Below are 27,609 nucleotides of genomic sequence, written 5' to 3'. Positions count from 1 at the left end.
GTTGGTGCGTTAGAATATGAATCGAGTAATGTGAACGGTATGGAGAACTATTTACAAAAACCAAATGTTCGTACCAGAGGCTGTTGGCAGTGCAACTTCGGAGTATGATGTAGCTGAACGCTGAGGAGGGCTGTGTACACCATGTTTAGATGTGTTTGGAGAGGTGTACTAGGCCGTGGTACCTGTAATCCCACTCGGTGTTGTTATCAGTAGTCAACTTGAGTTGTGGAAGGATGATGTTTCGTTGTCACAATGTACAAAGTAAAGAGTGGCGGCATCTTGTCATTCTGAATCGAATGAAGGTTGATTGTATTGATTACGAGCCTTAAACAGCAGAACAATGTCGGGGTAAGTGTCGCAAATGATTGCTCTTCGTTCTCGGTGAGGCTCAAAATGCCCAATCTAGGTCTTTTCATACTTGCTCTTGTTACCAACCTCAGGCTATCGCTGTCCAACCATGAGGGTGCAATCTCAAGTCAAATACCGATACTTTCCAGACCAGCGGGATTGCTATACTTGGTCAAATGAACCGAAACGGCTCAAGAGCCGTCTGCGGGTGAACATGTAACAATCCTGATGTGTTGACGGGCCGCTTTCGACATGTTATCCAGTTCTCTCATGGCGTCATCCAAAGGGTGCATGCAATGGTACAGAAATCCACGAGTGTACTATCGAAGCCGATCCTCTGTCCGAGAAGTCAGCTTCATGGGCCCACGACCATCTTGTTCATCTTTTCCAACTCACGCATTTTGTTTAGCTCATCCAGAATCAACTGCAGCTCGTCCTCGTCCATGTTCAGCGAGGGAATGAGGGTGGTGGCCTCTTCTGCGGTGTCCGGGGTAAGCGTTCCTAGCATGCTTGTCAGCACCACATCCACTCCCTTCCGATTCGTATATTACCCAGCAGCGCCTTCTCGACAACGGAGATCTCAGGGTGCGCATCGAAGAGGGCAGCGATTGAGTGCAGACTGTCTTCCTCCTTGTAGCGGGCGAAATTGTCTAAGTAGTCGAGGAACTGCGTGATGGTTCTGTTGCAGTCAGCCCAAGCTCTTTCCTTGATGCCTTCCACAAGTCGCGCCAAGACGAGGCGACTCACATGCTGTCGTTGTATATCCTATCGCGTAGTGGGTTGTTCTCGGGATCCTTCTTCTTCCGCGCCTCGTGGACAGCTGTGACGACGGCGCGCGCTTCGGAGACGGAGAGGGCATGGACGTCTTCGAAATCGCCCAACTTGATCTCAGAGCCCATCTCCTCCTCTTGCTGCACCGGGGGCTTCGGGCGCGAAACGAGCCTTGGGGCCTTGAAGACGGGTGGCTCCTGCCTCTGGGGCGGCGCGTGCTCTCCTTCTCCTTCCATGATGGTGAGGGGCGTAAGGCTGTGTGGTGGATTGATAGACAACGGTAGGCAAAGTTATAGACGCGGTCGGTCAGTTGTGATGGTCTTTGTTGGATATGCGCAGGTTCTTCGGTGGTGTGCGAGCTCGGTCCTGCTAGTGAAAGCGGCGGAGCTAGAGTGAGAGCGGGTGAGAGCGAGTGAGAGGTATTGAATGGCAGTGACGACAAACGTGCCTTCCAACCGCGAACAACGGCCTCACCTGATGGAAATCGCGACTGTCGAAATGCCAAGACCCTCTGAAAGCGCTAGCGATACCCATGAACCTTGAAACGAACAGCCTTCCCCGCCCGGCGCGCTGACTTTCATCGGCCTGCAGACGGCCTGCAGTGCGTTATTCTCCAGGAATAGCCTGCCATGTACCGAGGATGCTGAGGGAAATATCTCGTGTGTGCACTGGACGTATAATATCTTGTGTAACGTATTCACAACCCACCAGCTAGCCGCATGCGCACCGGCAACGCAGAACAAGTGCATAATGGCATACTAATGCCGGCTCTCTTAGAGGGCTAAAATAAGCTCAAGGGGTCCCAAGGCGCCGATGCTGCTGCCGGCCATCTGCCTGTACATCGCAATCAGCGTGAACCAAAGCGGCTAGCGCCGTCTGCGACATGCAGTCCACTCCTCGAACATTGACCACAGCCGCAGTGACACAGGAACAACCACCAGCCTCACACCCCAAGCCGCCTCCTGCGAATTTTCCGCCAAGCGACCACTGATTGCGCTTTTGCGAGTTGCATGTCTGGTGCTGCTCCCTCTTGTTACTTGCCTTGCCCGCCCTGACCGCGTTTCATCCACCGCTCAGGGTCCTCGTCCTATGCCCCCCATAGCACGCCGGGCCTAATTCACCACACGCTTCCTCCTCCGCGGCGACCGCATGCCGTCCGAGTTGCTTTTGCGCCCATTGTACATAGCATCCCTTACACCCTGCCCTGCCCGCCCTGTCAGACGCTGCGCATTGCCAGACAGAGCGCGCTCGCCAACACATCGCCGCCCTTCTACCCTTGGCCACCTCCCCGGGTAGATCCACCGCGACTCGACACCCCTCGTCTGCAGCACCTCTTACCAACGCCGCAGCTTATACGACAAACGTACTCTGACGAACCCGTCCCTGCTAACTCTCGCCTCCCTGTCGCGCGCCCCCGCCCACCTCGGCAACGCCACGAACCCGTTCCGGACCCTGCATCGTAGTGGAGGATTGTCGAAGCTGGCGTAACTGGACATGGGAACACCGGCGGAGGGACCGCCTCCGATGGATCATCAGGGCGCCCAGTCACAGTACAACTACGACCCGCGCAACAATGGCCTCTCTAGACGCGCCACCGACGAGGCCGCATCGTCGTCAAACAGTCTTGCGCCCTACGACCGCACCAACTACCCCTCGCGATCGTCGACCGATCCGGGGGACCAAAACCAGGCCGTCGCCAAACCCAAGCGAAGTGGGAAGATATGTGGAAAGTGTGGGGAAGGACTGACTGGACAATTCGTGCGAGCGCTCGGCGATACCTACCATTTGGAATGCTTTACTTGTCACGTAAGACACCCATGTTGTTTCTTGAACTGGAGAAAGTGAGCGTACGCACGTCTTTCGCTCTGTAGCGACGGGAGTGCGCGTACTGCTGTTTTGGACGGACAGCTCTCGATTGTCTGGAGCGCTAGATTTTTCTACATAGCATCTCTGATCACAGTGCTGACCCGCCTTCTAGGACTGCGGTAAAATCGTCGCCTCCAAGTTTTTCCCCGTCCCCGACAAGCCACCCGGCCAGTACCCCCTCTGCGAAACAGACTACTTCCGACGTCTCGATCTGCTCTGCTTCGAATGCGGGCAAGCCTTGCGCGGCTCATACATCACAGCGCTAGATCGCAAATACCATATTGAGCACTTTACGTGTTCCGTATGCCCTACCGTTTTCGGCGCCTCGGACAGCTACTACGAGCACGAGGGCAGCGTCTACTGTCACTACCATTACTCGACCAAGTTTGCCCAGCGGTGTAACGGCTGTCAAACATCGATTCTGAAGCAATTCGTTGAGATCTTCCGAAACGGACAGAACCAGCATTGGCATCCTGAATGCTACATGATACACAAGTACTGGAATGTCAGGCTTCATTCGACAGGCCAACCAGTCATTGAGCGACTGCAGGATGCCGATGGCGACGCGACAGATGAGGTGCGCGAGAGCGTTCGCCAACAGGAAGAAGAGATCGAAGCCAAAGTCAACTGGATCTGGAAGACCCTATCGGCTTTCGAGGAAAAGTCCGCGACCTGTATCTCCGACATGCTCCTGCACGTCAGTAATGGTGCTTACGTCGACGGTGTCATGGCAGCCAAAAAGTTCATTGTGCATGTCGAACTGCTTTTCGCGGCCGCCGACGCGCTCGATGCGCAATTGATCGTCAGGACACCCAAGGGATTGACCTATTCGCGCGAATCAAAGCTACTTTGTAAGAAAGTGGTAGCCTTCTTCGCGCTTCTTACCCAGTCCCAGGGTACTGGCGTACGACGACTGGGCGTGACCCAAGAACTGCTGTCCCTGGTTACCGGCCTGGCCCACTACCTGAAGCTCCTCATTCGCATATGTCTGCAGGGTTCTCTAAAATTAGAGCGCGAGACCCGGAGCTCCACCGGCTTGACCAACTTCCTTACCCAAGTAAACTCACTGGATGCGCGGTTGGAGGACGAGGCCCAAAGAGACCAGGCGGCTGAGTCCGCGCGGCTTGTCCCAAGATGGGCCGACGCATGTCCAATATGCGATGCCCAGGTCGAAGACAAGTGTTTACACCTGAACAACATGTCGTACAATTACAGCTGCATGGTTTGCCGGGGGTGCAATGCCGACTTGCGCCATAGCCCTCAGAGCGCTTATTGGAGTAAATCGAAGCGAAGCATCTTCTGTCCGGCATGTGCAGCAGCGCAGCCAGACGCTGAGAACGGTTTCGAGCAGGTCACCAAGCTGCGCCAATATGTGCACCTACTAAACGTGGCGCATGCGCGTCTTATGGCGACCCTACGATCCAGTGGCGCATTGCCACACACTTCAGGTAAGAATAACTCTCCGTAACAGATCACCTCGTCACCACTCATCTTGACACTCCGACTCAGATTTCTGGAGCCGCTTCCGAGATTACATTCGTCCCACTAATGACTTGTAGATGATCCTAACCTGGCAGGCTATGATTCCACACAGGGACATCGCCTTGGGGATGACCCGCCGCATTTGCGACCGGATACGCGATCAAAGTCGTACGGAGGAACATCAGCGACAGACAGCCAAAACAGTAACAATGCCGCCTACGAGCAGTCCATGTCTGACATCAAGCGCCTACGATCGACACGACTTGACAAGCACCTATCCAACACGATGAAACGTGCGCGCGCATCGCGAATTATTGACGGTCCAGAGGGTCTCGAAGGAGAAGGACAGATGCGAGGAGGCATGCAAATCGTCCAGGAACGCGAGCTTGGGAGCGACGCTGATGCTGTAACACTCGCTGTGAACTCTCTCGCTTTAGACGATATTGCTCGCATGGCTGCGTTGGAGCAGCAACGAGAGCAACGTCCAAACGCATTCCGCGCTGGCGGAAGCGCATTACTGGGACGAGAAGATCAACCAAAGCTGCAAAATGGCCACCGTCGTGACTTCTCTGGCGCCCAGGACCTACAACTGATGACCGAAGGTCGCTCACGAACCTACTTTTCGGAGCTCTCGCCACTTGAATACTTCAAGCTGAAGGGCCTTGCAGTACTCCAGCTTGGCCTCTTGCTCGACGACAACCAGTACAACCAGGGCGATCTGCTCGATCTCATCGAGTCGAAGAAAAACAACTTCTGGGGCAAGATCGGATTCGGCAAAGCGTTCAAGGCCGACAAAAGCAAGCCGAAGAAGGGTGTTACAGGAGTCGAGAAGCCGGTTTCCGACAAAGCAACTTTCCGACAGTCGCTTGAGTACCTCGTGGAAAAGTATGGTGATGAGTGCACGGAAGGTGTAGGACCGGGCGCTCTCAAAGTTCCAGCTCTGCTTCAGGATTGTATCACTGCGATGAGAAGTATGGACATGTCCATCGAGGGTGTTTTCAGGAAGAACGGCAACCTCAAAGCTCTGCGCGAACTTGAGGAAGAGATTGACGCTCACGGTGTTCAGAAGGTCGACCTGAATACAAAGAACCCGGTCATACTTGCCAACCTCCTAAAGCGCTTCCTCAGGTTAATGCCGGAGCCGGTCTTGACATTGAAGCTGTATAGGCTGTTCATGGTGGCTAATGGTGAGTCGCTCGTTTCTGTCGCTGGTGCTTTACTAACAATAGCAGATATCGAGGATGAAGCGCAAAGAAAGAAGGTCTTGCATCTCGTGCTTTGTCTGCTGCCCAAGGCCCACCGTGACACCATGGAAGTCCTGTTCTGTTTCCTGAACTGGGTTTCGTCATTCCACACTGTGGACGAAGAAACAGGCAACAAGATGGATACATGGAACATCGCTACGGTCATGGCTCCCAATATTCTACGAGAGAGCAACGACAAAGAAGTCAAGAGCGTGGATCAAGGCGCGGTCAAGGTCGTGTTTGATCTCATTGAAAACAACGATGAATTCTCGGAGGTTTGTTGCGTCACCATGCTACCGTTCTGTTCTCATACTAACGTCGCCAGGTACCTCCCGAGATTATGGAGCTCCTCAGCGATGAAGTGTCCGACATGAGCGCGAAGGAAATCATGCGCCAATGGGAGCAGCGGGGGAAGAACCCTCTGTCAGCTCCTACGCCGTCACCTAGAGACCAAACCGGCACAGCTTCCAGGAAAGACCAACGCAATTCGCCTCAAGTTACGACGGCGGACAACAACCCCTCGGCTCAAGCTGGTGAGGCTTCTGTTCGCCAGATACCCGGCGGGAGTGGTCAACCTATGGGCAGCAATCAGCACAGTCCCACACCAGGGTATGACCGAAATACACCTAACCCTGCCTTCGCCCAGAATCCGCAAGGCTCCTCCGACGGCCATCGCACTGCATCACCTCATCGGCACAGCTACCGCTCGCCTGGCTTCCAAAAACACACACAGATTGGCACCGCGGGCGCTGGATGAGACACGACCACTCTCTTTTTGGAACCCTACCGGAGTACATGGCGTTGATTGCATGCAACCATTCTTGCATGGCTTGAGCGAAAAGCATTCAATGAGCGGCGAATCCTATTCTATACCCCTGGCCAGAGTCTACGTTATGACATCTAGACTGGCCAGTCCATCTTCACGCATCGGCTTGGCATAAGTTTGACGAACCTGTTTGATTGCATTGTAGGCATCATGCGCTTGCGCGATGCGTACTGGAAGGAACAACATTTTTGCTGCAGCATTGGTATGGGCGTTTTCTGGGTAATCACATTGTGCCATATACGATTTTGGCATTGTTTACTAGTGGCGCGAACATGCGCGTGCGAGTGCGAGGGCTTGTAGAGGTGGTGTTTGAGAGTGTGAAGAGTACTGGGATTGGGGGATGAAGGGACTTGCGTGGCGGAACTGCGTAGAAGCTGCGTAGGTCGCTGCAGTAGATGCCGAGTCGAAGGTGTGGACAATGTACGAAGTCGCGAGATGTAGTCGTCAAAGGCTCTTCTTGCCTACTGCTGCTAGATGGCTACAAAAGCCTGTGTAGGTATCTGATCATTCTCCCACTCTCCACGTCATTGTTTTTCCCGTTGTTTACGGTGCGAAGGACGCGCCTTCCTCCTCATCTTCACCGTGCTTGGCAGTTGCCGCTGGCTTGCACTCACCTTCATGAAGCTTCCCCCACACCCTCCACAGCGAAACTTCACTTTGCTGCCTGTTTCTTGCTTTACCTCAATCTTCCCACGCGGGCGCTGAATTCGCTGCGTGCAGCACAAGGCCATCGCTTCGCAGCACTACCTGCCTGACAGAAGGCCTTAGACGGTAGCTTTCGTCAACCGCACCAACCGGTGCTTGTACTTATATCACGCATCGTGCGCACGATGGATCCCGCCACTACCAAAGTCATCCTTGGGCTCCATCGCGAGGACTTGAACGCCGCCCTTCAGAGCCTGTCCAAGACCAGCCCTGACGACCGCGAAGGGGTCGCTTTCGCCGCGTTTCGCGATGAGCTAATGAGAGGATGGAACAAGTTACACGACGCAGTCTTTACACTCATCATCGTTCGAGAGGACAACGCTGTCCGAGAAGCTTTCACTCAACACTCGAGTGAGGCGCAGCAGGCTGATCGTGAGTGCAAGCGTTCTGGTCATGGTAAATGAATCAAGGCTAACATTATGAAGGCAACTACGAGATGGCTTGCAGACTTGTAGGTCTGCCGGTACCTCAACGCCCTGTGGTGTCGAACGATCACAAGGCACACGGAATCGCAATAGACAAGCAGTTCGAAGGGGTGAACGGCATGACGCCCGCTCAAAAACCTCTCCGCTTCAAGTCCGTTGGGACCCAGTCCGCACCTACCAAGACCAAGCCCCCTGCCGGGAACAGCTGGTGGCCCGCCTTGTCACTGAACAGCTTCAAGCGTGCGCGCGTTGAAGATGCGGATGATGAAGACAAGAACTCATTTACACCACACGCACATGGATCTACAGTCAGAAAACGGTACGCCTACATTGAGCCAGCAGCACTTCGGGAAGAAAATGACGGGCGAACCAAGCGAACCAAGCTTGAATTACAGGCAAGCACAACTCCCATCGATGCAACCGTCAGTGTCGCCTCGTCCGACGCAATCAACAAGGAAGGTCATGGCTTGCCTGCAGCGGGATCCGGAGCCATCTTGTCCCGCAGATGTTCTGCGTGCTTAGATATGTATCCCATCCGAAACACGATCCAACTTCAATGCAAGAACGCTGGCGATGCTGAGGCTCATGCATACTGCCGCGACTGTCTCATCCACCTTTTCGAAGCTTGCATCACAGATTCTTCGCAATTCCCACCGCGATGCTGTAATCAGATCTTGCCAGTTTTCGCGTGCATTCCCTTTTTGCCGCCCACGCTCTTCGCTCGATTTGTGGCCAGAAGAGAAGAACTGGAGACGCCAAACCGAACGTACTGCAGTAACGCTCTCTGCTCGGAATGGATCAGACCTGTCAACATCGTAGCAAACGTCGCGACATGCCCAACATGCATCCAGACAACCTGCGAGACTTGCAAACGTGGTCAACATGAAGGTCTCTGTCAAGACGATATGGATGTGAAGAAGCTTATGGACGTGGCCAAGGAGAAGCAATGGCAGACTTGCCCTAATTGCAACGAGATGGTAGAGCTAAAGGGTGGCTGTTATCACATCACGTACGTACGACCGTTACGCGTCTCATACGTTCAACTGACTTTTTAGATGCCGCTGCGGACATCACTTCTGCTACCGTTGTCAGGCAAGGTGGCGTACATGTAATTGCGGGAAGAATGCGCGCTACCTTGCGAATATACCAGTACCCGCCAACATTGCCGCTCCAAACGTCGTCAATCCTGCGAACATCGTACAGCCCGCGCCACCATTCTTTGGTGCACCAGTACTGGCCAGCAATGCTCCCATTCACGTTGCAAACTCCGCTTACGTCGTACCTCCCGTTCCGCCGTTTGCCTTTGCACCAGCAGTCTATGCTCCAGTGCCGAATGCCCCGGCTTTTCAGCCTCAATACCAAGCCCAAGTTCAGTTCCAACCCTTCGGTCAGCATCCACAGCAACAACACCTGCCCCAGGCCGGCAACAATGCGCAGGACTACGGTCACCTGGGCGACGACCACGAGTTCAGGCGATTATATAAGAGTAAGGGCGTCGACACCAAATGTGATTACTGCGGGAACCAGGACCGCTGGGTCCATGGCTGTAACTTTAAAGGATGTCACCTGCGGGTTTGTTGGCTATGCACGAAGCGTTACCATCCCAATTCCACTACTACCTGAACGCCACCGTATACATCTCGAGCGCAACACATGTCAGGCCGAGAATTTCAGTCAATGTGTTGCTCATAGATAGGTCCTATACTACTTGCGTAGATAGGTAGCTATATGGACATACATGCATGGCACTCTTCAAAAGCATGTATGCAGACTCAGTTTAGCATAGCATTTGGTCTACGTAAGATCTAAATGTCGCTGATGCAACTCTCACTCCACAAAACTCTATTTCTTAACAGCAACCACAAACAACCTCGGGTATCCCAAAAGCACCTTCCCATCCACCAACTCCGGATACTCGCCCTTCAACCCCCTCTCATACTCCTCCAAAAATGCCTTCTTCGCCCCCTCACCCTCAATCTTATTCAAATAAGGCTGCAACCCTGTCCCCTTGACCCACTCCACAATCGCGCCCGCATCCTTGAGAACATGCATATACTTTGTCCTCCACACATTGACCAAACTCGCCTCCCCCACCAAAGCGTTATAAAACGCACTCGGCTCCTCAATCGGATCCAGATCCGGTCTTGTCGTATCCTTCAAATCCCCAATCTGTGTCCCGGAAAAGGCGTCTGACCACGCTTTCCCTGATTGAAGGGCCGTCTCACGCATCATCCGGTGCGACGGTTCGTGATAATTATCCGGTACCTGGATCGCTATCACGCTCCCACTTTTCAGCGAAGAAAACAGGCGCACGAGCGTGGGTATGCGTTCCGAAGAGCGGAGCCAGTGGAACACCGCGTTGCTAAATAGTACATCCGTCTCTCCGTCTACCCTAAACGTCGCCAAGTCTCCCCTCAAAAAATCCACACCATCCTTCCCGTCGAACTCCGCGTTCGCCTTCTTCAACATGTCGGGACTGCTATCCATGCCCGTGATGCGCGCCGAGGGAAACGCATCGAGGAGGACTTTTGTACTATTTCCGGGTCCACAGCCTAGGTCGAATATACGGGGGGCTGAGCTGGTAATGTTGGGTTGGATTTGGGATATGAGGTCGTAGACGGGACGGAGGCGCTCGTTGTTGAATTTTAGGTATTGGGTTGCTGACCAGTCTTTTTTTGGTGGGGGTTCTGTTGACATGTTTGTGGTTGGGGAGGTGCTGAAGGGCTGATGCCAGGGTTGGTGCGGAAGGATGTTATTTTGTGATGGTTTTTGGAATCGAGGTTGGTGAAGTGTGTGCCATGGGTTAAATGGGTATGATGTCGATACGATGGTGGATAGACTGCGGATATGTATCCGCGGGTGGAATGTGGCTAGGCGGGCCGATTGAAGGGTTCGAGAACTTCGGAGGAGTGGGTAGGCCATTTGTGCAGCGTCTTTGCATCAGCTGGGGAAACGGCTAATGATGCTTGAGTAATGCTTGAGGTGATTAAGTATGTACAAGGAGTGACAAGCTCTTCGGAAAAGCGCCGTGCTGCAGCGAATCAAATTCAATGTGTGGGGTAACAGGTTAGCGGATGGGGCTAAGATCGTCTCATGTCCGGTGTGACGCATCGCCGGAGAGGTTCACAGCTTTCTCCTTGTAACCGGAAAAGACGCTCTCGCAACCTCACGAAGCACGGTTTAGTGGTGAGACGATTGTGCAGTCGATTGGTCAGAAGAGAAGGGCTGAGCATTGATTCTGATTCGTTCTGCCACCACATGTTACTTGCTACGTGAGAGGACACAAGGAAAGCTATCGACGCTTAAAGGGAAGTTGCTGAGAGCGCGAAGGCGCTAAAATCATGGACGCATCATCCCCGGAGGACCCATCTTATCACCACCAGACTTGCCTGCCGTGATCTCGGGGTAAGCTGTGGTTCCATCGTCGTATTCGATCGGCTCTTCCTCGTTGTCTGGTACGCGCGCGCTGGTGCTGGACACCTTTACTGAAAGGGTCTTTTGATCTGGGAACTTGATGTGTTTGCCATTTTGCTAGAATTGTAAGTCAGTTCTGATATCAGTCATGACGTTGAGCGAACTTACATCGTACACATTCCAGGTCAGCTTCTCGGTCAAGAAAGGCACTACGTCGCTGGGCTCCAGGCTCTTTAAGCTCTTATTCTCGATTTGCTCGACGAGATAAGGTGTGATGCTTGTCGTTCCGTTTATCAATTTCTCCGGTACCGACGGATCTTTCTGGGTGTGCACGTTGTCGAGTCGCTCCGGCATCAACATCATCCAGCTTCCCACCTCGACGACAGGATCGGTGTGAAACATGCTGCCGAGCGAGTACTTGACGATGAACGATGGTGGAAGTTTGGAAGCAATGGCTTGTGTCTCGATGGTCCAGTCGGTGTATGTGCCGTTGCTGTCCTGAAGCGTCTCTCCAAATGGCGTTGGTCTAGTACTGGCAACCTGGACTTCGGCTTGTGCGCGCATGCGCCCGCCGTACATCGTCGCAATGCTTGCTGTGACAGCGGTCTGATAGGCAGCGTCCGATGAGAACTTCCAACGCTGTGTTTCCGGATAGGCATAACCTAAGACGGTAGTGTTGCGACAGTCGTTGAAGGTCATGAATTTGCCGGGGTCCTTTCTGAATGGGAGGAGTTCGGTGTTCGCGTCGACGTCTTGGTAGTCGTCAAGATAGACGTTTCCATGCGGCCCGATGCTTGACTTCTCCATCCAAAGATCGGGGTGCGCTCCTTGGTATAGTGCGAGTAGGCGGTCGACGTTGCTAATACTTTGTTAGCTCAGCACCTTCACACAGACAGTGCGCACTTACGCATGATGCAGCATGAAGAGGGGTTCGTAAGACGAATACTCCAGCGGCCACATATGACCGGGTGAAGACGTCGTGGGATCATAGCCCCCGCCGATGACACCATGTATCCAGCCATGCGGGTCTTCAAGTATACTAGAGAACTTGGAGAAACTGCTCGCTCGGAAAGCAACACCAATCTGAGCTATCAAATTGGTGGACTGGTCGTTGAAGGCACCTACGAACATGGATTGTCGCGCCGTCGCATTGGCGGTAGCGTCGCTCGGCCATCGTATCGTCGAGCTCATAGAAGCCCACTGCACGAAAAGTCACAAAAATTGTACCACGAGTTTCCAAAATTGGGATCGCTTACCTTTTGATTAAAGCCAGCGGGTATGGGATTGAACTTGTAGGAATACAGCGGATTGGACACCATTGTCAGACTGCCGTCCATATCCGTCACCGCTATTTCGGAGGCTGTAAAGAAGTCTGGAACAGGGCCGGTAGTGGTCCCCTGGGCCCAGTCCCAGTACGGTATGCGAAACTCGTTTGCTGCCTTGAGATACCGTTCGATCTGGTCGGCGGGTGCTTTTGTAGCGATATCATGGACATGGCTTGAAAGTGCTTGCTAAGATGAGTCAGTATCATTGTCGTTATTGCTTCAGGGAATGGTGAAGGCGCGAATGTATGGAGCTCACCTCAAATAGCGCAAGGTACGGGCGATGCCAACCCAGGAACAACTCATTGCCATGTGGGCAATAGCCCGCCTTGCCGATCTTGTTCGTCTTTCCTGGTGCATCTCCCCAAACATCGTAAGGCCTTCCATGTATTGCTGGGAAGTATGTTAGTAAACGATGGACAATGCTGAGAGCGGATGAACTCACATGCAATACCGTAGTATGAGTTGGGGTTATTCTGCGGAGTTGTATGAAGCTGTCGAAGCGCCAAGATGTAAAGACTCCATTGGTCTGGAGCGTTGTTCTTCAAGTCCCTCACCTCTCGGCGCACATAAACGTTTCCTGTGAAATGTCAGCGGCGATTCATAGAGGTGTGGGCTAGCTGAGTACTGACCGTTTTCGTCCCGCGACTTCACTCCGGTCACTACGCCCGCCACGGACTGCCGGACGGCGTGGGAGCTCTTCCTTTCCGATAGAGGCGTACACGTGACATATGATATCAAAAGCCACGGTATTAAACAGCGGGCGAGCCACGGGATGAGCATGGTGAGCGACTGTCGCATTAAACGTGGGGTATATCTGCGGAGAGCCGGTCAGAGGGAAGCAGAGAGATATATTTGTACGTCAAAGCCTGCAGTCCCTGCGTGTAAAACAGACTAGCCACGAATAAAGGTGATATGCAGTGAGAGTGAATGATGATCGCGCCTGTCATCCACAGTCGTCATACTAGGTCAATCGGATGTCGCATAGGCATGCAATACAGTAGCAAGGTCCATTGCGGACCAGAATTGTTGGCTTCTCTCACCTATGTTGTTGTTGTTGTTGTTGTTGTGATGACAAGAGATGTGGTAGCGAAAATGTGCCCTGAACCAAGGAATTTGCTGACCGGAATGTGACGCACTCACCTTGTGACGCGATGAACACGAGAAATATTGCACGAAAACTGCGAGTTGATCGCTGGGTTGGGAGGAAATACCGCCAATGCGGCAACGCAGTATGAGAGGAGGGCGCGGCGGGTGCGTTGTAAGTTTACCCTCGCGCTGGCGTTCTTCTAGAAGCGGAAAAGAGAGATGCGACGATGACAGTTGGTGACTTAAATTAAGGGCGAAAGCTAGCGATTGAGATAGAAAGACAGCGTGTGATGTTTGAGTCGAAGGTGCATCAACGAAAGAAGCATTGTCAAGGGGCTTGTTGACGTGCCAGGAATGTGCTTTTCTGATCACGACCTCGTCTCTCCCGCACTGATAGTCATCAGGTGGTAGGAGCACAAAATAACATCGCTCCAAGGTTTTCGCGAATAGCCGTTGTGTGAAACATCAGCAGGATACATTACCATAAGCAATCTTACTTAGTTTCGACCGCGGTTTCGGAACGCAGACTGCCTGTCAACGCCAAATATGGTTCGCACGACGCATAATCTTTTCAGCCTAATCCACAACTCAATATATAGATGATGGGATGGTAGGCACAGTTATCGGCGTTCGGTCACGCCCGCGGAATTCTGCATTCAATGTTGCACGACGCGTGGAGCAATGCGCAACATGCTGTGTACCCCGCGCGGCTACGTGTTTGGCTGACGGAGATTGCCCAACCTGAATTCACCGAAGCAGATGTCGCGAGTAAAGTCTCTACAATCCTAGCTTTTCCATTAATCTTTTGTGCCGTTTGAGGCTCACAAGGCACCGACTCGCCTAGCGGATACTTAAGGCGTCCGATGGTGGGGAATAAGGTAAACTGATACGCATACATGATGGTAGAACGTTGCAAGAATCCGGAAATAGTTGATTGCTGATTTAAATGGCTCCTAATTGAGACGCTAATACAGGTCATTCGTGCCGTTAGCCGTAGCTGACTGCGTTGTGCATCCTCATACAAGTATTCCGCATCGGACCACATGCGCAAAACGCTCGATAGTCTGGCGGTGATCTCGTTCATTATATCGTGTGTATCATCAAAGTGCCAGTCGAACTGCTGGAAGTTTCGGACCGAGGGTCTAGATGTCGTTATATCCGAGAAGTGTCTTGTCTAGATCTTTGTCCGCGACTGCCCAAGCCCAGGCACGACCTGCCTCGCCGCACCACAGGGAAGATGGATCTTCCGATTTCTCGAGCATACCGTCTTTGGCCATGGACTTGATCTCGTGACCTGTGGTGTACGTCAAGAAGTGTTCGAATTGTTTCCCGTCCAGAGCAAGAGCGTTTCCTGTGATGCCGTGACAGAGACATGGCTCCTTGGTGAGCAGGCCTCTTTCCCAGATGCATTCTCTAGCTTTTGCGACAACACGATCAATGCGTTCCTGAAGTCCCGGGAAGTATTTTCTGATTGAGAGAATGGAGTTGACTACACCTGGTGCTCCGTGACAGACTTCAACAAGCTTGTCACGACCTGGTGGGAGGGATGACGGGAAGTTGCCGCTCTCGTATTGATAGCTGAGCAAGGCACCTAGTTCGGCCTCCAGCTTAGACGCCCAGGAAGGGTCGGTGAGTACGATCTGTGTAATGATACCGATTGCGCCATGAACGGCACCCACGTATGCCTTCCCATGCCACTTCCAGGGACGCGGGCTTTGCATGATGTTCTCGATGACCTCATCGGCCGTGTCTTCGATCAGCTCAGTCACGTCCTTGTTGTGAGCGAACGCCCCGCGAACCAAGCGGAGGAGATAGAGATAGCCAGCACGACCGTATAGCCATTCATTGGAGGTCTCATCCTCGAGCATGACTGCAGCATGATCGCAAAGCTCCTTCACGGTGTCTGGATCTTGCGCAGTCACGGCGTACAGGGCAAGCAGAGACATGATGTCGTTGGAGATACCGCATTTCTTGGGAGACGGAGGCGGGAACTCCTTGATATGAGCCTGTGCTTGTTCGATGTAAGCCGCAGACCATGTGTTCAAGGGGTAGTCATCCAGCTTAAGATCCGGGTATATGTTGTGCAGGGCATAGAAGAGGTAGGCCACTGAAATCGGTCCGTAGTATAAACCACCGCCTGGGGGTACATGATGCGGAGGATAGTCGGTAATCAGTCGATCCAATGACGCTAGCAGTTGCTTGTGAGGATCTCGTCGTGCCAACGGCGCATCATTCCGAAAATAGCGGGGTATCGAGGGAGGCGATGCTGCTTGTGTTGCCGATTCTGTAGGCGGCGCGCCGTCTTCGGACATGATGATAAGAGTATATTGAAGCGAGTTGATTCAAATGTCTCGTTAGAAAGCGAACGGGTAAAGTTGGCGCAGATTTAGGCATGCGCGAGTGACGGAAAGGTGTGAGATCGTAGCTGCCCGACTGTGACGTCAGCGGGGCTAGTCGTCGATGATTCGTCAGCTGCGGCAGTCGCAGGCTGGAACGAAAATTGGCGAGCATCACACCAAGAACTCCATCTGTTGTGCTAGTGCCATCTCGAAGTTTCTAAGCTACCTGAGCTATGGGGTATCTATGGATGTTGGGTGTCATGGTACATTTCCTTCTCCTCTGATACTGTGATCAGCACTACCAACTTGACTCATAAGATTCTTACGTCTAAATCCGACGACCCGCGTCTCGTACAGTTACAACATTCATCACATTTCGCTAATCTAATGCATGCCAGAGGCTTCTGTTGTAATATCATCATGATTGAAGAAAGGTCTAGCCGTGGGCAGCATGGCCTGGCCATGGTATTGGCTCAGCGGGAAGCTCAGAGAGACGTGCCATCGAGGCGTTGCGATGGAGTTCATGCTGACCTATCTCTCGACTGCCTAGCTGTGGTGGATTTTCTGGTTTCGTGATAGAGTCTGCTCTGTAGAGTGCTGCTATTTTCTGCTGGAATTGGGTAGATGCTTTCCCTGACTTCAAATAATATCGTGTACCAAAGACCAAAGCGTAACACATGGGCTTACTTGATAATTGCGATGTCATGTCGTCACCAACTAAGGGAGAAGGATATGATGCCGCTTTATATACCTTCGTCCGCCGTCTCCTTCTGAGGTACAGGAGTATTGAGGCAAGCAATGCACACAAGATGACTGTGCCTAGCACTGCACCGACCACGGGCGCTATAATCGAGGATTGAGCGTGGTCCGCTGGTACTGGCGCGTTGGTAGATGATGTCGCTATGGCTGATGGACTCTGTGTGACAGTCTTCAACGAGGGCTTCTCTAAGCTAATCGTAAATCCAGTGTCAAGGGCCGGCCCAGAGGTTGTTCGAGACACCATTGAAGAAGTCATCGAGGTGATCGAGGTGATCGATATCGATGCGATCAGGGTAGATGACGGTGCATCTGAGGCTGCTCGTGGTCAGCTTTCACAATCATTCAACAAACTGGAGTGTACTTACATCGCCCTGGAGTCCGGTCCTCGTCTGCAGGACAGGTACTACCTGGCATGCATGGGTCTATCGTGCAGCAACCACGGAAATAGTTGCACTTGTAGAACACACCTCCCTCCGGATATGAGCCATCGTCTCTTCTTCGAAGTGCGGGTATCATTGTGTAAGGTTAGATCTCTTGATCAATGATAAATGACGATGGGACGAGAGCGACCCGATATGAAGGTGCAACCACGACCATGATCAAGCCTCATTAGTATTTTGCATCAAACCATCATCAGACGCAAAGGCAATGCTGTCGTGGGCCGCCTAGGCTACGCAAACAAAGTGGTGCATCGCAAGGGTGCTCCTTACAGCGCTTCCACGTGAAACGCTCTGCCCGATGCAGCCATGAGGTCAAAGAATTATTGACGCTGTTCTTTGTGTGCCTATAAACGTCGTACGGAAGCTGAACTCATCCTCAGGAGTCGCGTGGGTCGATGTGTTGATGAAATTATGAATCGACTTCGGGTGCAGAAGTGGCTAGCCCCACCTGCGGCCTCGACTTCCCCTTCTCGCGTAAGAATTAATGACACCGTCACCAACAACAACACAAATATTGCGAACGTCGCCCGGCCATCGCATTCCATATGAAACATTGACACTTGGCATATGATGCATCCGGGTAGATTCGTGAACGCGTAATCGCACTCGTCTTGACGGTCAAGCCAGGTGATCTTACACGACTACGCGTATCATTTCGCAGCAACAACGCGACGCGATCTAAGGCCGGGGTTATGGACTATGTTCATGATTGCAGTGCGGAGAACGCGAATGTTGCGAGTAAAATTATTGTACGGCAAGATACAAGACTTCGACTTAGATTGACAGAGATTTAGATACCATAGACGAGCTTCTCAGCACTGACAGGTCGCATCCATGGTTCAGCGCGGACAATTCGTCTCTCCTCCATACCACCCACACCAAGTAACTGGAAGCCATCCTGAACTACACTCTCTAGGCCACCCGGCATCAATCTGATCGGATTTGAACTCAGCTCGGAACCCATACACGCGCTGAGCCACGCATAGAACGCCACCGCAAACCCACGAGCAGCTGGTGATCGTCGCACCGTGAAGCCTTGGTATTGAACCTCTTCGCCCAAACCTTCCCACACCGCGCCGTAACTTGGCTCCACCGAAATGTTAGGCGCCTTCCAAGCTCCACCTTCGCGAGATCGGACAATGGCTACCTTGCCGTTGCGTGCGAGAGTTGAACAGGTGTGCTCGCCGAGCTACCCTCAGAGATGCAATCAAATGCATAATGGATGCCAACACCTCCTGTGAGCTCTCTGATCCGCTCCAGCCAATGGAGGTCTCGATAGTCCACGAGAGCATTGTAGCCGTAGGGCTCCGTTTTGAGAAACTCCCATCGAGCTTTGCTAGCGACGCCGTACAATCTGATAGCCTTACCGCTGGATTCGGCGCTGAGTCGTACCATCTGCGCAGCATATAGTGCCACTGACGTCGATGCGCCGTAGATGAGAACGTTGGTTGCACACGGCCCATCCGCTTCGTTGTGTTTGGCCCTCCAGTCTGGGTGCTCTTGAAAGGCCTGGTCGCGATCGTAAGCGAACGGAGCTTGCAGGCCCAGCCGGTACCATATCGCTTGCGCGGCCGTGAGGGCTACGAGGCTCACACCAGCAGCCTGCTCGATGGTGACTGGCTTAGGTATTCTCCAGACTAGATCCCACGGCGCGACGACAAATTCTGCGAATGCACCTGATCGGTCATTGACGCTGCAAGCACCCTGCAAAAACCCTCCAACCTCATCGCCGACGCAAAGGCTCGCCTCCACGGGAACATTGCAGCCTGCTTCGACCATGACTCCAGCGAAGTCGCTCCCAACGGTGCGACCGGAGCTGCCCAGTGGATGCGTAACGTATAGTGGGTCGATAGGGTTGAGCGCTATGGCTCTTACCCGGATAAGCAACTCGGTTGACGAAGGTACCGGCTGCGGTATATCGCGAATATACGCTGTTCGAGCTTCTGCTGCGAGCACGAGTGCTTTCATAATTGTTGGCGCTAGCTCGTTTGAGTATGGGTGGGTTGAATGAAATCGAGGCAGGTTGGAAAAGTGAATTTCCTCGCGTATCTTTGGGCTGGTGCCTGAGGAGACGGCCTTGACCAAGGCCTTTCTATAGGAAGAAAGAAGTGTGCGTGTAATGCTGAAGGGCGCACATTACTAATGCCGTGCAGGATAAGCGATGTTTAGCTGGGAGTAGCCTATCATAGGCAACGCGATGTAATGGTACTGTCAAGTCGAACACTGGTTGGAAAATTCTCTCTAGCTGTCACGGGTGAATTTAAGGAATCATGCCCTTCGTTCTACATTCTTCAGTCGGCTACCCGCACGGTACTGTAGACAGTTAGCGCATGCATTGTGCGAGGTCCAGGACTATATCTTGGTCTTTCTCCGTCCCTTCTTCATCTCTTTAACCATTCACTTTATAACTCATGATAACATACTTCCAAGCCACTTCACTACTCATCTTTCAAGCTTTCAAACCAATCTACTATGCACCATTCCGTACTTTCAAACCAAAATCATCTGAACAAGCATCCTCTCTTCAACATGGATTGCTGCAACAACATCTGCGGCGTTGTCCTTACCAGGCGCCATGCAGAAAACTACCTCCAGCTCACTCGAAGTTTTCACAACAATGCTACATACATGCTGGGCTGCGACAACAAATCTGGCGTAACAGGCCAAAAGCAAGACACTTGGTCGCTCCGCTTGGCCCGACATCCAGACCCCCTGGATGCAAAGATCACAGACATGAAGGCGAGAATACAGTCGCGCCACGTGAGCCCCGTCGAAGACTGGAAGAGGATCAAGTACGAGTCTGCAGTGAAGTGGCCTGAGTCACCACCCATAAATTCACTGTGGAAGATCTTTTCGAGGGCCATTGATGATAACTAGCCGATCTATGAGATGAGAAATTGGTCCTCGCACGAATTTGGGAAGCGGGGCGGTACCCTGGGGGAAGAGAACCAAAAGTTCAAGGGATTACAAGAGGCATACGAGAGTCTCCTCCCAACTCTCGAGGAATTGCTGTCGAAGCTCAAATCGGGGCTTGAGGACAAAGCCGCTTGGGCAGGAAAGTCTGAGGTGACGACTCGGCGCAACGATGAATATTTGTCTGAGTATACCAAAGATACGATGGCGGTCCAGCTGGAAAGGCAGCAGCCCATGAGAAGCTGGAGGCCAAGAGGAAGCAAGAGGAGATCAACACTGCTGCTCAGTTGGCTCGAATAAAGAATGGCGGGGACGCATGGGGATGCGAGGAATGGGTTGTGGCGGAGGATGCTGGAGAAGAACGGGCTAGTGACCCTGAGGAACTTCCGGCTACGGTCACGTGCACCAACCCCGACGAAGGCCTGTGAAGCTCAGCATCAGATACCGACGACGATTCGTTGGACTGTAATAACGACTTCCCGCCTACATCGACGCACCACGACTACGAATCCGGGTACGATTCCGGGTTTGAAGACAACGTTGACGCCACGAGTTTGACGTGCGAGTCCTGTGGGCACGCGAACACCTCCATGCTGCAGCATGCCGCAGCCCTAGAACCAGTATGTAGGAATTGAAGATTACCAGGCTCGGCCCGTTAGCGGCACGAAACATCCGATGCACCTCCACTCTATGTGAAGAAGTGATGTGGCTTTGCGCACCCGACCACCCCTGTCTAGTCTGTTTCAAGACCATTCAGACCGCAAATTTCCTGAGACTGCGTAATTGGTGGTACGTGTTTGTGGATCAGCTAATCCTTCTCATATAAATGGAAAAACACATTGCCGTGATAGAAGTGGCAAGGGATGGGAATGGGCTTGGTGTTGTATAAGATATCCCATCGCTGTGGCTAACCAAACTCGCTTCACCCCAGTACCTCACAAGACCACACGCTCGTTACCCAGTACCTAGACCAGAATGATGTTCAACAATTACTCCATCGCAGCAGCCTTCATACTAGCGACAGCCGTCACCGCAACCCTCGACCCAGCAACCTCCAACACAAACGGCAGCTACCCATCCGCGCCCTCCTGCTCCCGTGCGCTCCCCTCTCCTACCCACCCCTACCATCCCCAAATGACTAACCCCTTATAGCAATTAAAACAAGCAAAGCAATCCAAGCGGCAGAATGCAGCCACAACACCCGCACAGCCGGCCAGACCTTTGCCGTGTTCACCCAAGACCACCAGTACGACGGTAACTATGGGTATCCGTACGGCACATGCGAAGCGTATAACTGTGCTCCTGGGAAGGTAATGGGTAAGAAAGCGGGGACTTGGACGTTCTTTTGGGCGAAGGCGGGCGTGGAGGGCGAGGAAAGTGGGGACGGGGCCGGGTGTATTAAGAGTCCGAAGGATGGGAGTTGTGGGTGTGAGAACTCGGATGGTACTTTCGTATATGGGGGGACCAACTGCAAGTAGCCGAGTCTGCGACGGAGGGGGTTCTCGCGATAGGTCTTTTTGGTTCGTTTCGGTGTACATATCTCAGCTCAGCCTGATCAACCTGGAATTCTTGAGACTCGGTAAAAAATCTCGAGCTCCGAAAGACTTTCTGGTGACGTTACTCCATCTGTGTCGCGTTATGAGTAGGTGCTTCGCAGCAGGAGCAAACACATGCATTGTTTCTGAACTACTTTTTGTACTCTTCTTCGGCATGGACAACTTGCGTCCGTCTTTTAGACACGCTGAACGCGATAATACCCGCCCGCGAAGACTGACGGAAACACATGAGTGTGTTGGGGCAACAATTTAATCCCTTCGTCAGCATAACGTTCTCGGGCAGTCTTTTGATGCATTTCAAGGTCTGCTGTTCAACGAGACAACGTTATGACGTTTATCTGTAATGTATTCAGAGAGCGGAAGAACAGAACGACATCAGTATGTCGTCGGTTATGTTTCTTTCGGAAAGCGCAAGCTATGTTGTAGGAAGAAGGGTGTACGGCGATTCATGCGTGCTTCATATACGCATGCTTCATATATATATGCTCCATATATGTATGCTTCATATATGTATGCATAAGTGCTTTGACAATTCGGGCAACATACATGGGTTTGTGTGCAGTTTTGAGCGCGAATGCCTGAGTATAGAGGACTTGGAGACTTCGAGCTCACGCGAGGTGCGAGTTGGTCCTTTTGGACACCAGGCTTTGAGTAAAGTGTGAGTGCGGTAACATCTTAAGCTCCACCTCATGGTCCATGTCTGGCTGGAAAAGCGTTCTGACAGAGAAGACAAACCATACATAAATACGGTATGGCTTCTTAGTGGCGCTTTGAAGTGCCAGCATATGATACCTTTTTGTTTTTAGCTCAGCTAGCTGGAGGACATCAATGGTTTGAGGTAATCTTTTGCGCAAAGCATGAAGACATATAGCTCTTGTCTGGGTTTTTGAGAAGAGCGAGCCGACAATATGATGATTGAAAATGTAGATTTAGGTATTGAATGACGGGGAAGAAGTTGTAGAGTGAGAGACTGGGAGCACGGAGGCCGAATTTACTAAGTGGTCTTTGGGCGCAGGCTTGGATCATCATATTCTTCTCCTGGTTCCAGTGCTTAAACATAGTCCTTATAGAATTGCCTTTGTGACATTTCGGCGCTCGGCGGAAGGACAGATCATGTGCAAGTCTTCGTCGACAGTGAACCTTGATGGATTGAGAATAGTTTCATCTGCAATAAGGAGGAAGGATTCTGCCGGGGAGGATGTTGATTTGAAATGCGGAAGCGTAGTCTTGGTGCTCAAGCGCGGGACAGAAATCACAGAACTCGTTTGTACGATTTTGGAAACAGCATATGCAGTACATGATCTCCGCATTTTGTGATTTCGTTCAGAACAGCCGACGTCGCATAGAGCAAACAATCCAATCTCTCGATGTAATGTCCGCCGGCAAAGTCATCGAAAGCTTGGAATGGGTTTTGGAAGTTTGCCGACCGGAAAAGGAGGAAAACCGAACATGGCGACCAGAGATGTGTCTTTTGAGAAGCGCAGACCGAGCAGCGGACATCATGGTATACGCCCAGCACTTTTGGTAAAGAGAATGGAAGAAGTGTTGTGTGGAAAGGAAGAATGGAGTGCGAAGCTGGGAGGCCTTATATAGACACTTCTGGAAGGTGTACACGTGCGCCGATGCGCTAGACGAACTGTTGAAAAGAGTATTGATGTGAAGACATGGTACGCGTTGGTATCGCGAAAACTCTTAGCAGCGATCTGCCATATATCGACCGTAGGAAACCAAATCCAAGGACTGCCCCGTCCATGTAGAGTCTCGTCTATCATCACTGCAAAATCCACTTTGCCGCAGTATCACTGTCTCTAGTTGTTCACTGGTATCGAGAACAGGACTTCATCATCGTGCTTCAGGTATCTTCCCCCTCATCCCCGGCGGCAACAGCGCGTCCGCCTTCCTCGCAGCATCCACCTCCTCAGCCGTCGGCTCCTGCGGTACATCGACGATAACGCTGGGGTCTTTCGAGCGCGAAGCCAGCATCGCGGCGCGTTTCTAGTCGCATATGTCAGTTTGGTATGCTCAAACCCCCTAGTCCGCCATCCACCAGCCACGATCGCGTAGCCACGACTCATGCCCAAACTCTGAAGATGAGTGGATTGATGTGAACATACCTCCCTAATCCCCTTCCCCGCATCCACCCCTTCGCCTAGAAACTCCGCATCAATCCCTTCCCCATCGTCCGGCGATCGCATCGAGCCCCTCACACCACTCATACCACCCACCGCCTCCACCGTTGTACTAGTACGCCTCCTCAGTTCCTCAGGCGTTATCGCACCGCCGTCCAACTCGACCGGCGCATCGTTTATTGCGGGTGTGTTTGTATCAATCAACGGTGTTTGGCTAGAGACTGCTGGGCTGGTCTTGTGAGGGAAGGTGGAGGTGCGGGAGACGGGGGAGATGGGGTCGCTTGGTGGGGGTGGGGAGATGATCGAAGTTGAGGTGAGAGTGGGAGGGGATATGGTGGGTGGTGGTGGGTTTGTCATCGTGCGTGTCTGGAGGCGGCAGAGAGATGTTGATATCTCTGGTGCGAAGAGTTCTTGGTAGAGGTTTAGTAGTAGTGGTTGTGGAATACGCACTTCTCAGCCTCGTCACGTCGCTTTCAGCGCTGGATGTCGAAGATGTGAGGTGCGTGACGAGCAAATATCGCAGACGTACGTAGGCGGCACAGCTGCCTTTCGTGCCACCCAGGCCTGAGGCAGCCCGCCTTCCGCAGCCTCACGGCCAAACAAAAGCCCGCGAGCGCGTAAGCAAGTCGTGACCGCGATGACGTTTGCCTGTCCCCACGCGCCGGCGATTCAGGGTCCAGCGGTTGGAGTGGGGCAGCGACGCGGCAGCTGGCCGGGGTTGAAGCTTGGTATGGACCTTGATCGTCGCGTGCTATATCGGGATACGAAGTGGGCGAGCGACGACGCGCAGACACTTTGGAGATTTCGAGATTGATTTGGCAGAAAAGACGTGGAAAACTGGGCATGCATGGGAGTAGTATGAAACATGCGCAAAGGCTGAGCTGAGTTCATTCATGTTTCCATCGTAGCGCGGGGCACATGGCTTGCTGCGCCTCCTTCTTCCCGCCCTTTCGCCTTTTGTGCACCCAATAGCTGTGGATATCTAGTAACACTATCAAGCCTCGGCCTCCGAAAGTACAATCATGCAAATACATACGACGCTCAAGTTACACAATCATAGGCTCATTACCCGCTCGTAAACAACGTGAGAGCGCGAAGTACTAGTTAGACTGTTTCGGCATCAAGAACCCCATGGTGTACGCTTCACCAGAATTCGTTTTCGTGGAATCAGCCTTGTTGCTGTCAGCTATCAGAAGTATGCAGTGAAGTATGGTGGAGAGAACTTACGCCCATGTAGACATCCTGCCCGAACATGTTCGCTCGATTGCCTTGGATGGGTTGCTGATTCGGTGCCTGTCCCGTCGCTGGCATCCCGTTTTGCTCTGTTTGCATGGGCATACTACCAAGATCCATGGGGAAAAAGTTGTTGGTTGCTTCCATGCCAGGGTTAGGGCCTTGGATATACGAGTCCCATGCGTCCTAGTCATGTTAGCAGAGTAACACTGACGGAATCGTGACGATGACGTACCCAGTTGATATTATCTGTTGGCGGAAGATCTAGATTCTGGAATAGATTCGCTCCGAACAGGTTTGAAAACGGACTTGGTGCATTCTCTGGCCCTGATGGTCCGCTTGTCGGCTGGTTGTATTGTGGTGTCAAGCCCGTCGACGGCTGAGGCATAGGGTCGTTTAGCAGATTAGCCATACCTGCTGGGTATCGCTGATCGAACATGTTGGCATTGGGCGTCATGCCGCCGGTACTGAGTAGACCAAGCGTCATCGCGGCCGAATGTTCGGGTGCGACGTTGGCATCTTCCATGGGTGCCATCGTCGGGTATGCCGACGTAGCTGCTTGGAAACCGTTGGGTGTCTGTTTGGCCAAGCGGTTCTTCTTCAGTTGATCCAACATGACACTGAGTGTTGTGTGCGCTTTGTATGCTTCCATAGAGTGATCTTTTAGACCATCCCAGATGCCCACCGCTATCTCTATGGCTTCGAGCATCTCCTCGCAACGATCTGAACTCCACACGAGTGTGTCTCCTGATGGTGGAGAGCGAGATGGCGCTTCCCTAGCAGTGTGGTAGAGATCGGAAGAAATGATCATCGCTGCAAGAAGGAAGTCGACAGTGGTCAGTGATGAGATGAACCATTTAACGTTGCGCAACCGACCGCCGGCCTGGCATTCCCGGTGCAAGGTCGCTTGGTGCTTGAGAAGCATCATCGAGGCTTCAATAACCGCTTTCCTGGAGTAGGCAAAACGTGATTGCACTCTTGCATAAGACAGGTACTTTCGATGCAGTACGCATATTATCTTAAGGAAGAGGAGATCCAATGTGAAGCGTTGCATGATCAAGGTAGAAGGGTCGCGCGCCGCTTCATCCATCCCTCGCATCTTGAGATGCGGCGAAATGTTGTCGTGTAGCTCCCGAGCCTCCGCATCTAGCTTCATGACTTCCTCGTACGAAGAGCATGTCAGAGTATCTGTGCACTCGACCGCTTCTCCGAGCTTGTAGATTAATCTTGTCCGATTGATGAGGAAGAGTGTTGGTGTAGCTTCGGTTTCTGGTCTCGAAGGAGGTAGTATCTTCATGTCCTTGTAGAGTTCATCGTCGTATATATTCCGCGGTATCTCAGTGTTGGTATCCCGCGGTCGGACGATGGGTGGCAACCCAGCCTGTGCAGAGAAAAGTAGATCAAATGAGCGGACCGCAGCCCAGACACGTCTTCGCATCTCCGCCTGGAAAACTGGTATGCCAGCGTATGGAGCTGGATCCCGATGCAAACCCATGCGCATCGCTAGCCGCACAATGATCCCTGTGCTTATCAAGATGCCAACTTCTGCATCTCTACTACGAGCATACTCTGCATGAACATGCAAGATCAAGGTCTCCATCATTCCTGTGATGGGCTGCGTAATATCTGACATGATCAAACATTGCGCCGTCAAGTCTCCATATTCTCTTGACATCTCCCAAGACTTGTTGTGGTATTCCGGAGGCTCATCACCAGCTCGTGTGTACGACTGTAACGCGATACACATCATCGCAAACACTGTGCCAAGCCAGATAACAGGCGTGTCTTCTGGTTGTGCCCAGTGCCTGTCGTATTCCTCCTGAAACGAAGGACCGTGTATGATGTGAATGCCGGGATCGTATGTGTTGAAGAAGCGCGAGACGAGGAGATCGGCTGTGGGCTTTGGCGGAAAGCGCGATAGGATCTCGGCTTTGGAGGTTGGTTTCTGTCCGCCCATCAGGAAAGATGTACCAGGCGGTCGATCTTCGACGTGAGTTGCCTTGAATCGCTTAAGCTGATCTTCGTACTGTTTCTTGTGCTCGGCGAAGTAATTCTTGACTTCAGACAATTCTCCCAGAATTGCGTACCAATGTGCTTCTGATGCGAATACGGTGTGGTTGTTGTGCACCTTCATTACTCCAATTGACTTTGTAACGGTCTCCATCTCGCTTTCATCGTTCACGTCCTCCTCAGGTATCGACTCGGGAGCGCCGGTGCTGATGCTTGTGATCATCTGGCTTGGATCAAATTGCTGGTCGGGGCCAGCATTGGCCATGCTGTTCGCGATGGCTGCTTGAGCAGCGGCAGGTCCCGCGCTCTGCGCGCCATTGGTCATGAGCGAGAGAACCAGCCCCTCGAGACGGTCAATGCGGTTTTGCATATCATCGGGCGTTGTGGCGGAGCCGGTGCTGGCTGAGCTCTTCTTGCGGTTGCCTGGAGCAGCGTACGTACATGATGCCGTATCTCCGCGTTTGGTACAGTTGTCGCAGGGATGGCCTCGATTGCATTTCAGCCTACAATGGTCAGCATGTGACGATCATCTCTTCGCTGTCGTGATGTGTGCCTACTTTCGATGCCTGCATGCTCCACATGACAAGGGAACTCGATTCCGTTTACGTACAACTCTGAACTGCGGATCTGGCGGCGACTGTCCTGCGCTCGACGAAGTTGTTGAAGGCGGAGTGGGCGGCATGGTCGCGATCGTGTCCGCAGGTGTGGTATGAGACAACGGAGAATGCGGACTTAAGC

The 27,609-nt window shown here is 52.5% G+C and overlaps 12 protein-coding genes across 12 annotated transcripts; 4 read left to right on the top strand and 8 right to left on the bottom strand.

Annotated features, from left to right (window-relative positions):
* Window positions 1–703: 703 nt before the first annotated feature.
* On the bottom strand, window positions 704–1,355 carry BKA58DRAFT_444680 (HRDC-like protein; the record flags this gene model as incomplete). The annotated part of the gene is made up of 3 exons (XM_046174089.1): window positions 704–849; window positions 900–1,027; window positions 1,096–1,355. 3 exons carry the CDS (start codon window positions 1,353–1,355, stop codon window positions 704–706), a joined length of 534 nt encoding a protein of 177 aa, XP_046020186.1.
* Window positions 1,356–2,496: 1,141 nt separating this feature from the next.
* On the top strand, window positions 2,497–6,700 carry BKA58DRAFT_61332 (uncharacterized protein). Its single transcript, XM_046175622.1, has 5 exons — window positions 2,497–2,925; window positions 3,098–4,433; window positions 4,545–5,654; window positions 5,700–5,986; window positions 6,037–6,700. Exons 1-5 carry the CDS (start codon window positions 2,614–2,616, stop codon window positions 6,466–6,468), a joined length of 3,477 nt encoding a protein of 1,158 aa, XP_046020185.1. The 5' UTR covers window positions 2,497–2,613; the 3' UTR covers window positions 6,469–6,700.
* Window positions 6,701–7,303: 603 nt separating this feature from the next.
* BKA58DRAFT_348058 (uncharacterized protein) lies at window positions 7,304–9,444 on the top strand. Its single transcript, XM_046168467.1, has 3 exons — window positions 7,304–7,614; window positions 7,668–8,676; window positions 8,723–9,444. Exons 1-3 carry the CDS (start codon window positions 7,368–7,370, stop codon window positions 9,288–9,290), a joined length of 1,824 nt encoding a protein of 607 aa, XP_046020184.1. The 5' UTR covers window positions 7,304–7,367; the 3' UTR covers window positions 9,291–9,444.
* On the bottom strand, window positions 9,435–10,792 carry BKA58DRAFT_394390 (trans-aconitate 2-methyltransferase). The gene has a single exon (XM_046171193.1). It carries the CDS (start codon window positions 10,587–10,589, stop codon window positions 9,510–9,512), a length of 1,080 nt encoding a protein of 359 aa, XP_046020183.1. The 5' UTR covers window positions 10,590–10,792; the 3' UTR covers window positions 9,435–9,509.
* Window positions 10,793–11,006: 214 nt separating this feature from the next.
* Window positions 11,007–13,186, bottom strand: BKA58DRAFT_415032 (tyrosinase; the record flags this gene model as incomplete). The annotated part of the gene is made up of 7 exons (XM_046172523.1): window positions 11,007–11,198; window positions 11,250–11,940; window positions 11,989–12,281; window positions 12,338–12,592; window positions 12,663–12,796; window positions 12,849–12,983; window positions 13,036–13,186. The coding sequence occupies 7 exons, from the start codon at window positions 13,184–13,186 to the stop codon at window positions 11,007–11,009; spliced, it is 1,851 nt and encodes a 616-aa protein (XP_046020182.1).
* A 1,066-nt stretch (window positions 13,187–14,252) lies between these two features.
* Window positions 14,253–15,900, bottom strand: BKA58DRAFT_394383 (uncharacterized protein). The gene has a single exon (XM_046171192.1). It carries the CDS (start codon window positions 15,802–15,804, stop codon window positions 14,635–14,637), a length of 1,170 nt encoding a protein of 389 aa, XP_046020181.1. The 5' UTR covers window positions 15,805–15,900; the 3' UTR covers window positions 14,253–14,634.
* Window positions 15,901–15,997: 97 nt separating this feature from the next.
* BKA58DRAFT_394381 (uncharacterized protein) lies at window positions 15,998–17,436 on the bottom strand. The gene is made up of 3 exons (XM_046171191.1): window positions 16,956–17,436; window positions 16,230–16,905; window positions 15,998–16,094 (listed from the first exon to the last, which is right to left on the bottom strand). The coding sequence occupies exons 1-2, from the start codon at window positions 17,104–17,106 to the stop codon at window positions 16,268–16,270; spliced, it is 789 nt and encodes a 262-aa protein (XP_046020180.1). The 5' UTR covers window positions 17,107–17,436; the 3' UTR covers window positions 15,998–16,094; window positions 16,230–16,267.
* Window positions 17,437–17,820: 384 nt separating this feature from the next.
* On the bottom strand, window positions 17,821–19,430 carry BKA58DRAFT_424772 (chaperonin 10-like protein; the record flags this gene model as incomplete). Its single annotated transcript, XM_046172906.1, has 2 exons — window positions 18,224–19,430; window positions 17,821–18,173 (listed from the first exon to the last, which is right to left on the bottom strand). Exons 1-2 carry the CDS (start codon window positions 18,996–18,998, stop codon window positions 17,821–17,823), a joined length of 1,128 nt encoding a protein of 375 aa, XP_046020179.1. The 5' UTR covers window positions 18,999–19,430.
* Window positions 19,431–19,559: 129 nt separating this feature from the next.
* Window positions 19,560–20,719, top strand: BKA58DRAFT_473546 (uncharacterized protein; the record flags this gene model as incomplete). Its single annotated transcript, XM_046175317.1, has 3 exons — window positions 19,560–19,835; window positions 19,908–20,089; window positions 20,143–20,719. 3 exons carry the CDS (start codon window positions 19,560–19,562, stop codon window positions 20,369–20,371), a joined length of 687 nt encoding a protein of 228 aa, XP_046020178.1. The 3' UTR covers window positions 20,372–20,719.
* A 202-nt stretch (window positions 20,720–20,921) lies between these two features.
* BKA58DRAFT_326003 (uncharacterized protein) lies at window positions 20,922–21,421 on the top strand (the record flags this gene model as incomplete). Its single annotated transcript, XM_046168038.1, has 2 exons — window positions 20,922–21,039; window positions 21,096–21,421. 2 exons carry the CDS (start codon window positions 20,922–20,924, stop codon window positions 21,419–21,421), a joined length of 444 nt encoding a protein of 147 aa, XP_046020177.1.
* A 1,654-nt stretch (window positions 21,422–23,075) lies between these two features.
* On the bottom strand, window positions 23,076–24,141 carry BKA58DRAFT_60894 (uncharacterized protein). The gene is made up of 2 exons (XM_046175620.1): window positions 23,614–24,141; window positions 23,076–23,494 (listed from the first exon to the last, which is right to left on the bottom strand). Exons 1-2 carry the CDS (start codon window positions 23,983–23,985, stop codon window positions 23,342–23,344), a joined length of 525 nt encoding a protein of 174 aa, XP_046020176.1. The 5' UTR covers window positions 23,986–24,141; the 3' UTR covers window positions 23,076–23,341.
* A 587-nt stretch (window positions 24,142–24,728) lies between these two features.
* Window positions 24,729–27,553, bottom strand: BKA58DRAFT_444671 (fungal-specific transcription factor domain-containing protein; the record flags this gene model as incomplete). Its single annotated transcript, XM_046174088.1, has 4 exons — window positions 24,729–24,800; window positions 24,856–25,047; window positions 25,097–27,374; window positions 27,429–27,553. The coding sequence occupies 4 exons, from the start codon at window positions 27,551–27,553 to the stop codon at window positions 24,729–24,731; spliced, it is 2,667 nt and encodes an 888-aa protein (XP_046020175.1).
* Between the last annotated feature and the right edge of the window lie 56 nt (window positions 27,554–27,609).

This window comes from Alternaria rosae (assembly GCF_020736505.1).
Source record: "Alternaria rosae strain MPI-PUGE-AT-0040 chromosome Unknown BKA58scaffold_13, whole genome shotgun sequence".
Classification (NCBI taxonomy): domain Eukaryota; kingdom Fungi; phylum Ascomycota; class Dothideomycetes; order Pleosporales; family Pleosporaceae; genus Alternaria; species Alternaria rosae.
This window is presented reverse-complemented; position numbering and strand designations above follow the sequence as displayed.

What these genes read in the sequence shown, in the direction of transcription:
- BKA58DRAFT_60894 (XM_046175620.1), bottom strand. Translation starts at nt 23,985, where the DNA reads ATGACAAACCCACCACCACCCACCATATCCCCTCCCACTCTCACCTCA. An exon ending in CGGGGAAGGGGATTAGGGAG is followed by an intron (nt 23,495 to 23,613) that starts GTATGTTCACAT and finishes ATATGCGACTAG; the next exon opens with AAACGCGCCGCGATGCTGGC.
- BKA58DRAFT_394381 (XM_046171191.1), bottom strand. Translation starts at nt 17,106, where the DNA reads ATGATACCCGCACTTCGAAGAAGAGACGATGGCTCATATCCGGAGGGA. An exon ending in GGACCGGACTCCAGGGCGAT is followed by an intron (nt 16,906 to 16,955) that starts GTAAGTACACTC and finishes GACCACGAGCAG; the next exon opens with CCTCAGATGCACCGTCATCT.
- BKA58DRAFT_394383 (XM_046171192.1), bottom strand. Translation starts at nt 15,804, where the DNA reads ATGTCCGAAGACGGCGCGCCGCCTACAGAATCGGCAACACAAGCAGCA.
- BKA58DRAFT_394390 (XM_046171193.1), bottom strand. Translation starts at nt 10,589, where the DNA reads ATGGCCTACCCACTCCTCCGAAGTTCTCGAACCCTTCAATCGGCCCGC.
- BKA58DRAFT_348058 (XM_046168467.1), top strand. Translation starts at nt 7,368, where the DNA reads ATGGATCCCGCCACTACCAAAGTCATCCTTGGGCTCCATCGCGAGGAC. An exon ending in TGAGGCGCAGCAGGCTGATC is followed by an intron (nt 7,615 to 7,667) that starts GTGAGTGCAAGC and finishes AACATTATGAAG; the next exon opens with GCAACTACGAGATGGCTTGC. An exon ending in GGTGGCTGTTATCACATCAC is followed by an intron (nt 8,677 to 8,722) that starts GTACGTACGACC and finishes CTGACTTTTTAG; the next exon opens with ATGCCGCTGCGGACATCACT.
- BKA58DRAFT_61332 (XM_046175622.1), top strand. Translation starts at nt 2,614, where the DNA reads ATGGGAACACCGGCGGAGGGACCGCCTCCGATGGATCATCAGGGCGCC. An exon ending in CGCATTGCCACACACTTCAG is followed by an intron (nt 4,434 to 4,544) that starts GTAAGAATAACT and finishes AATGACTTGTAG; the next exon opens with ATGATCCTAACCTGGCAGGC. An exon ending in GCTGTTCATGGTGGCTAATG is followed by an intron (nt 5,655 to 5,699) that starts GTGAGTCGCTCG and finishes TAACAATAGCAG; the next exon opens with ATATCGAGGATGAAGCGCAA.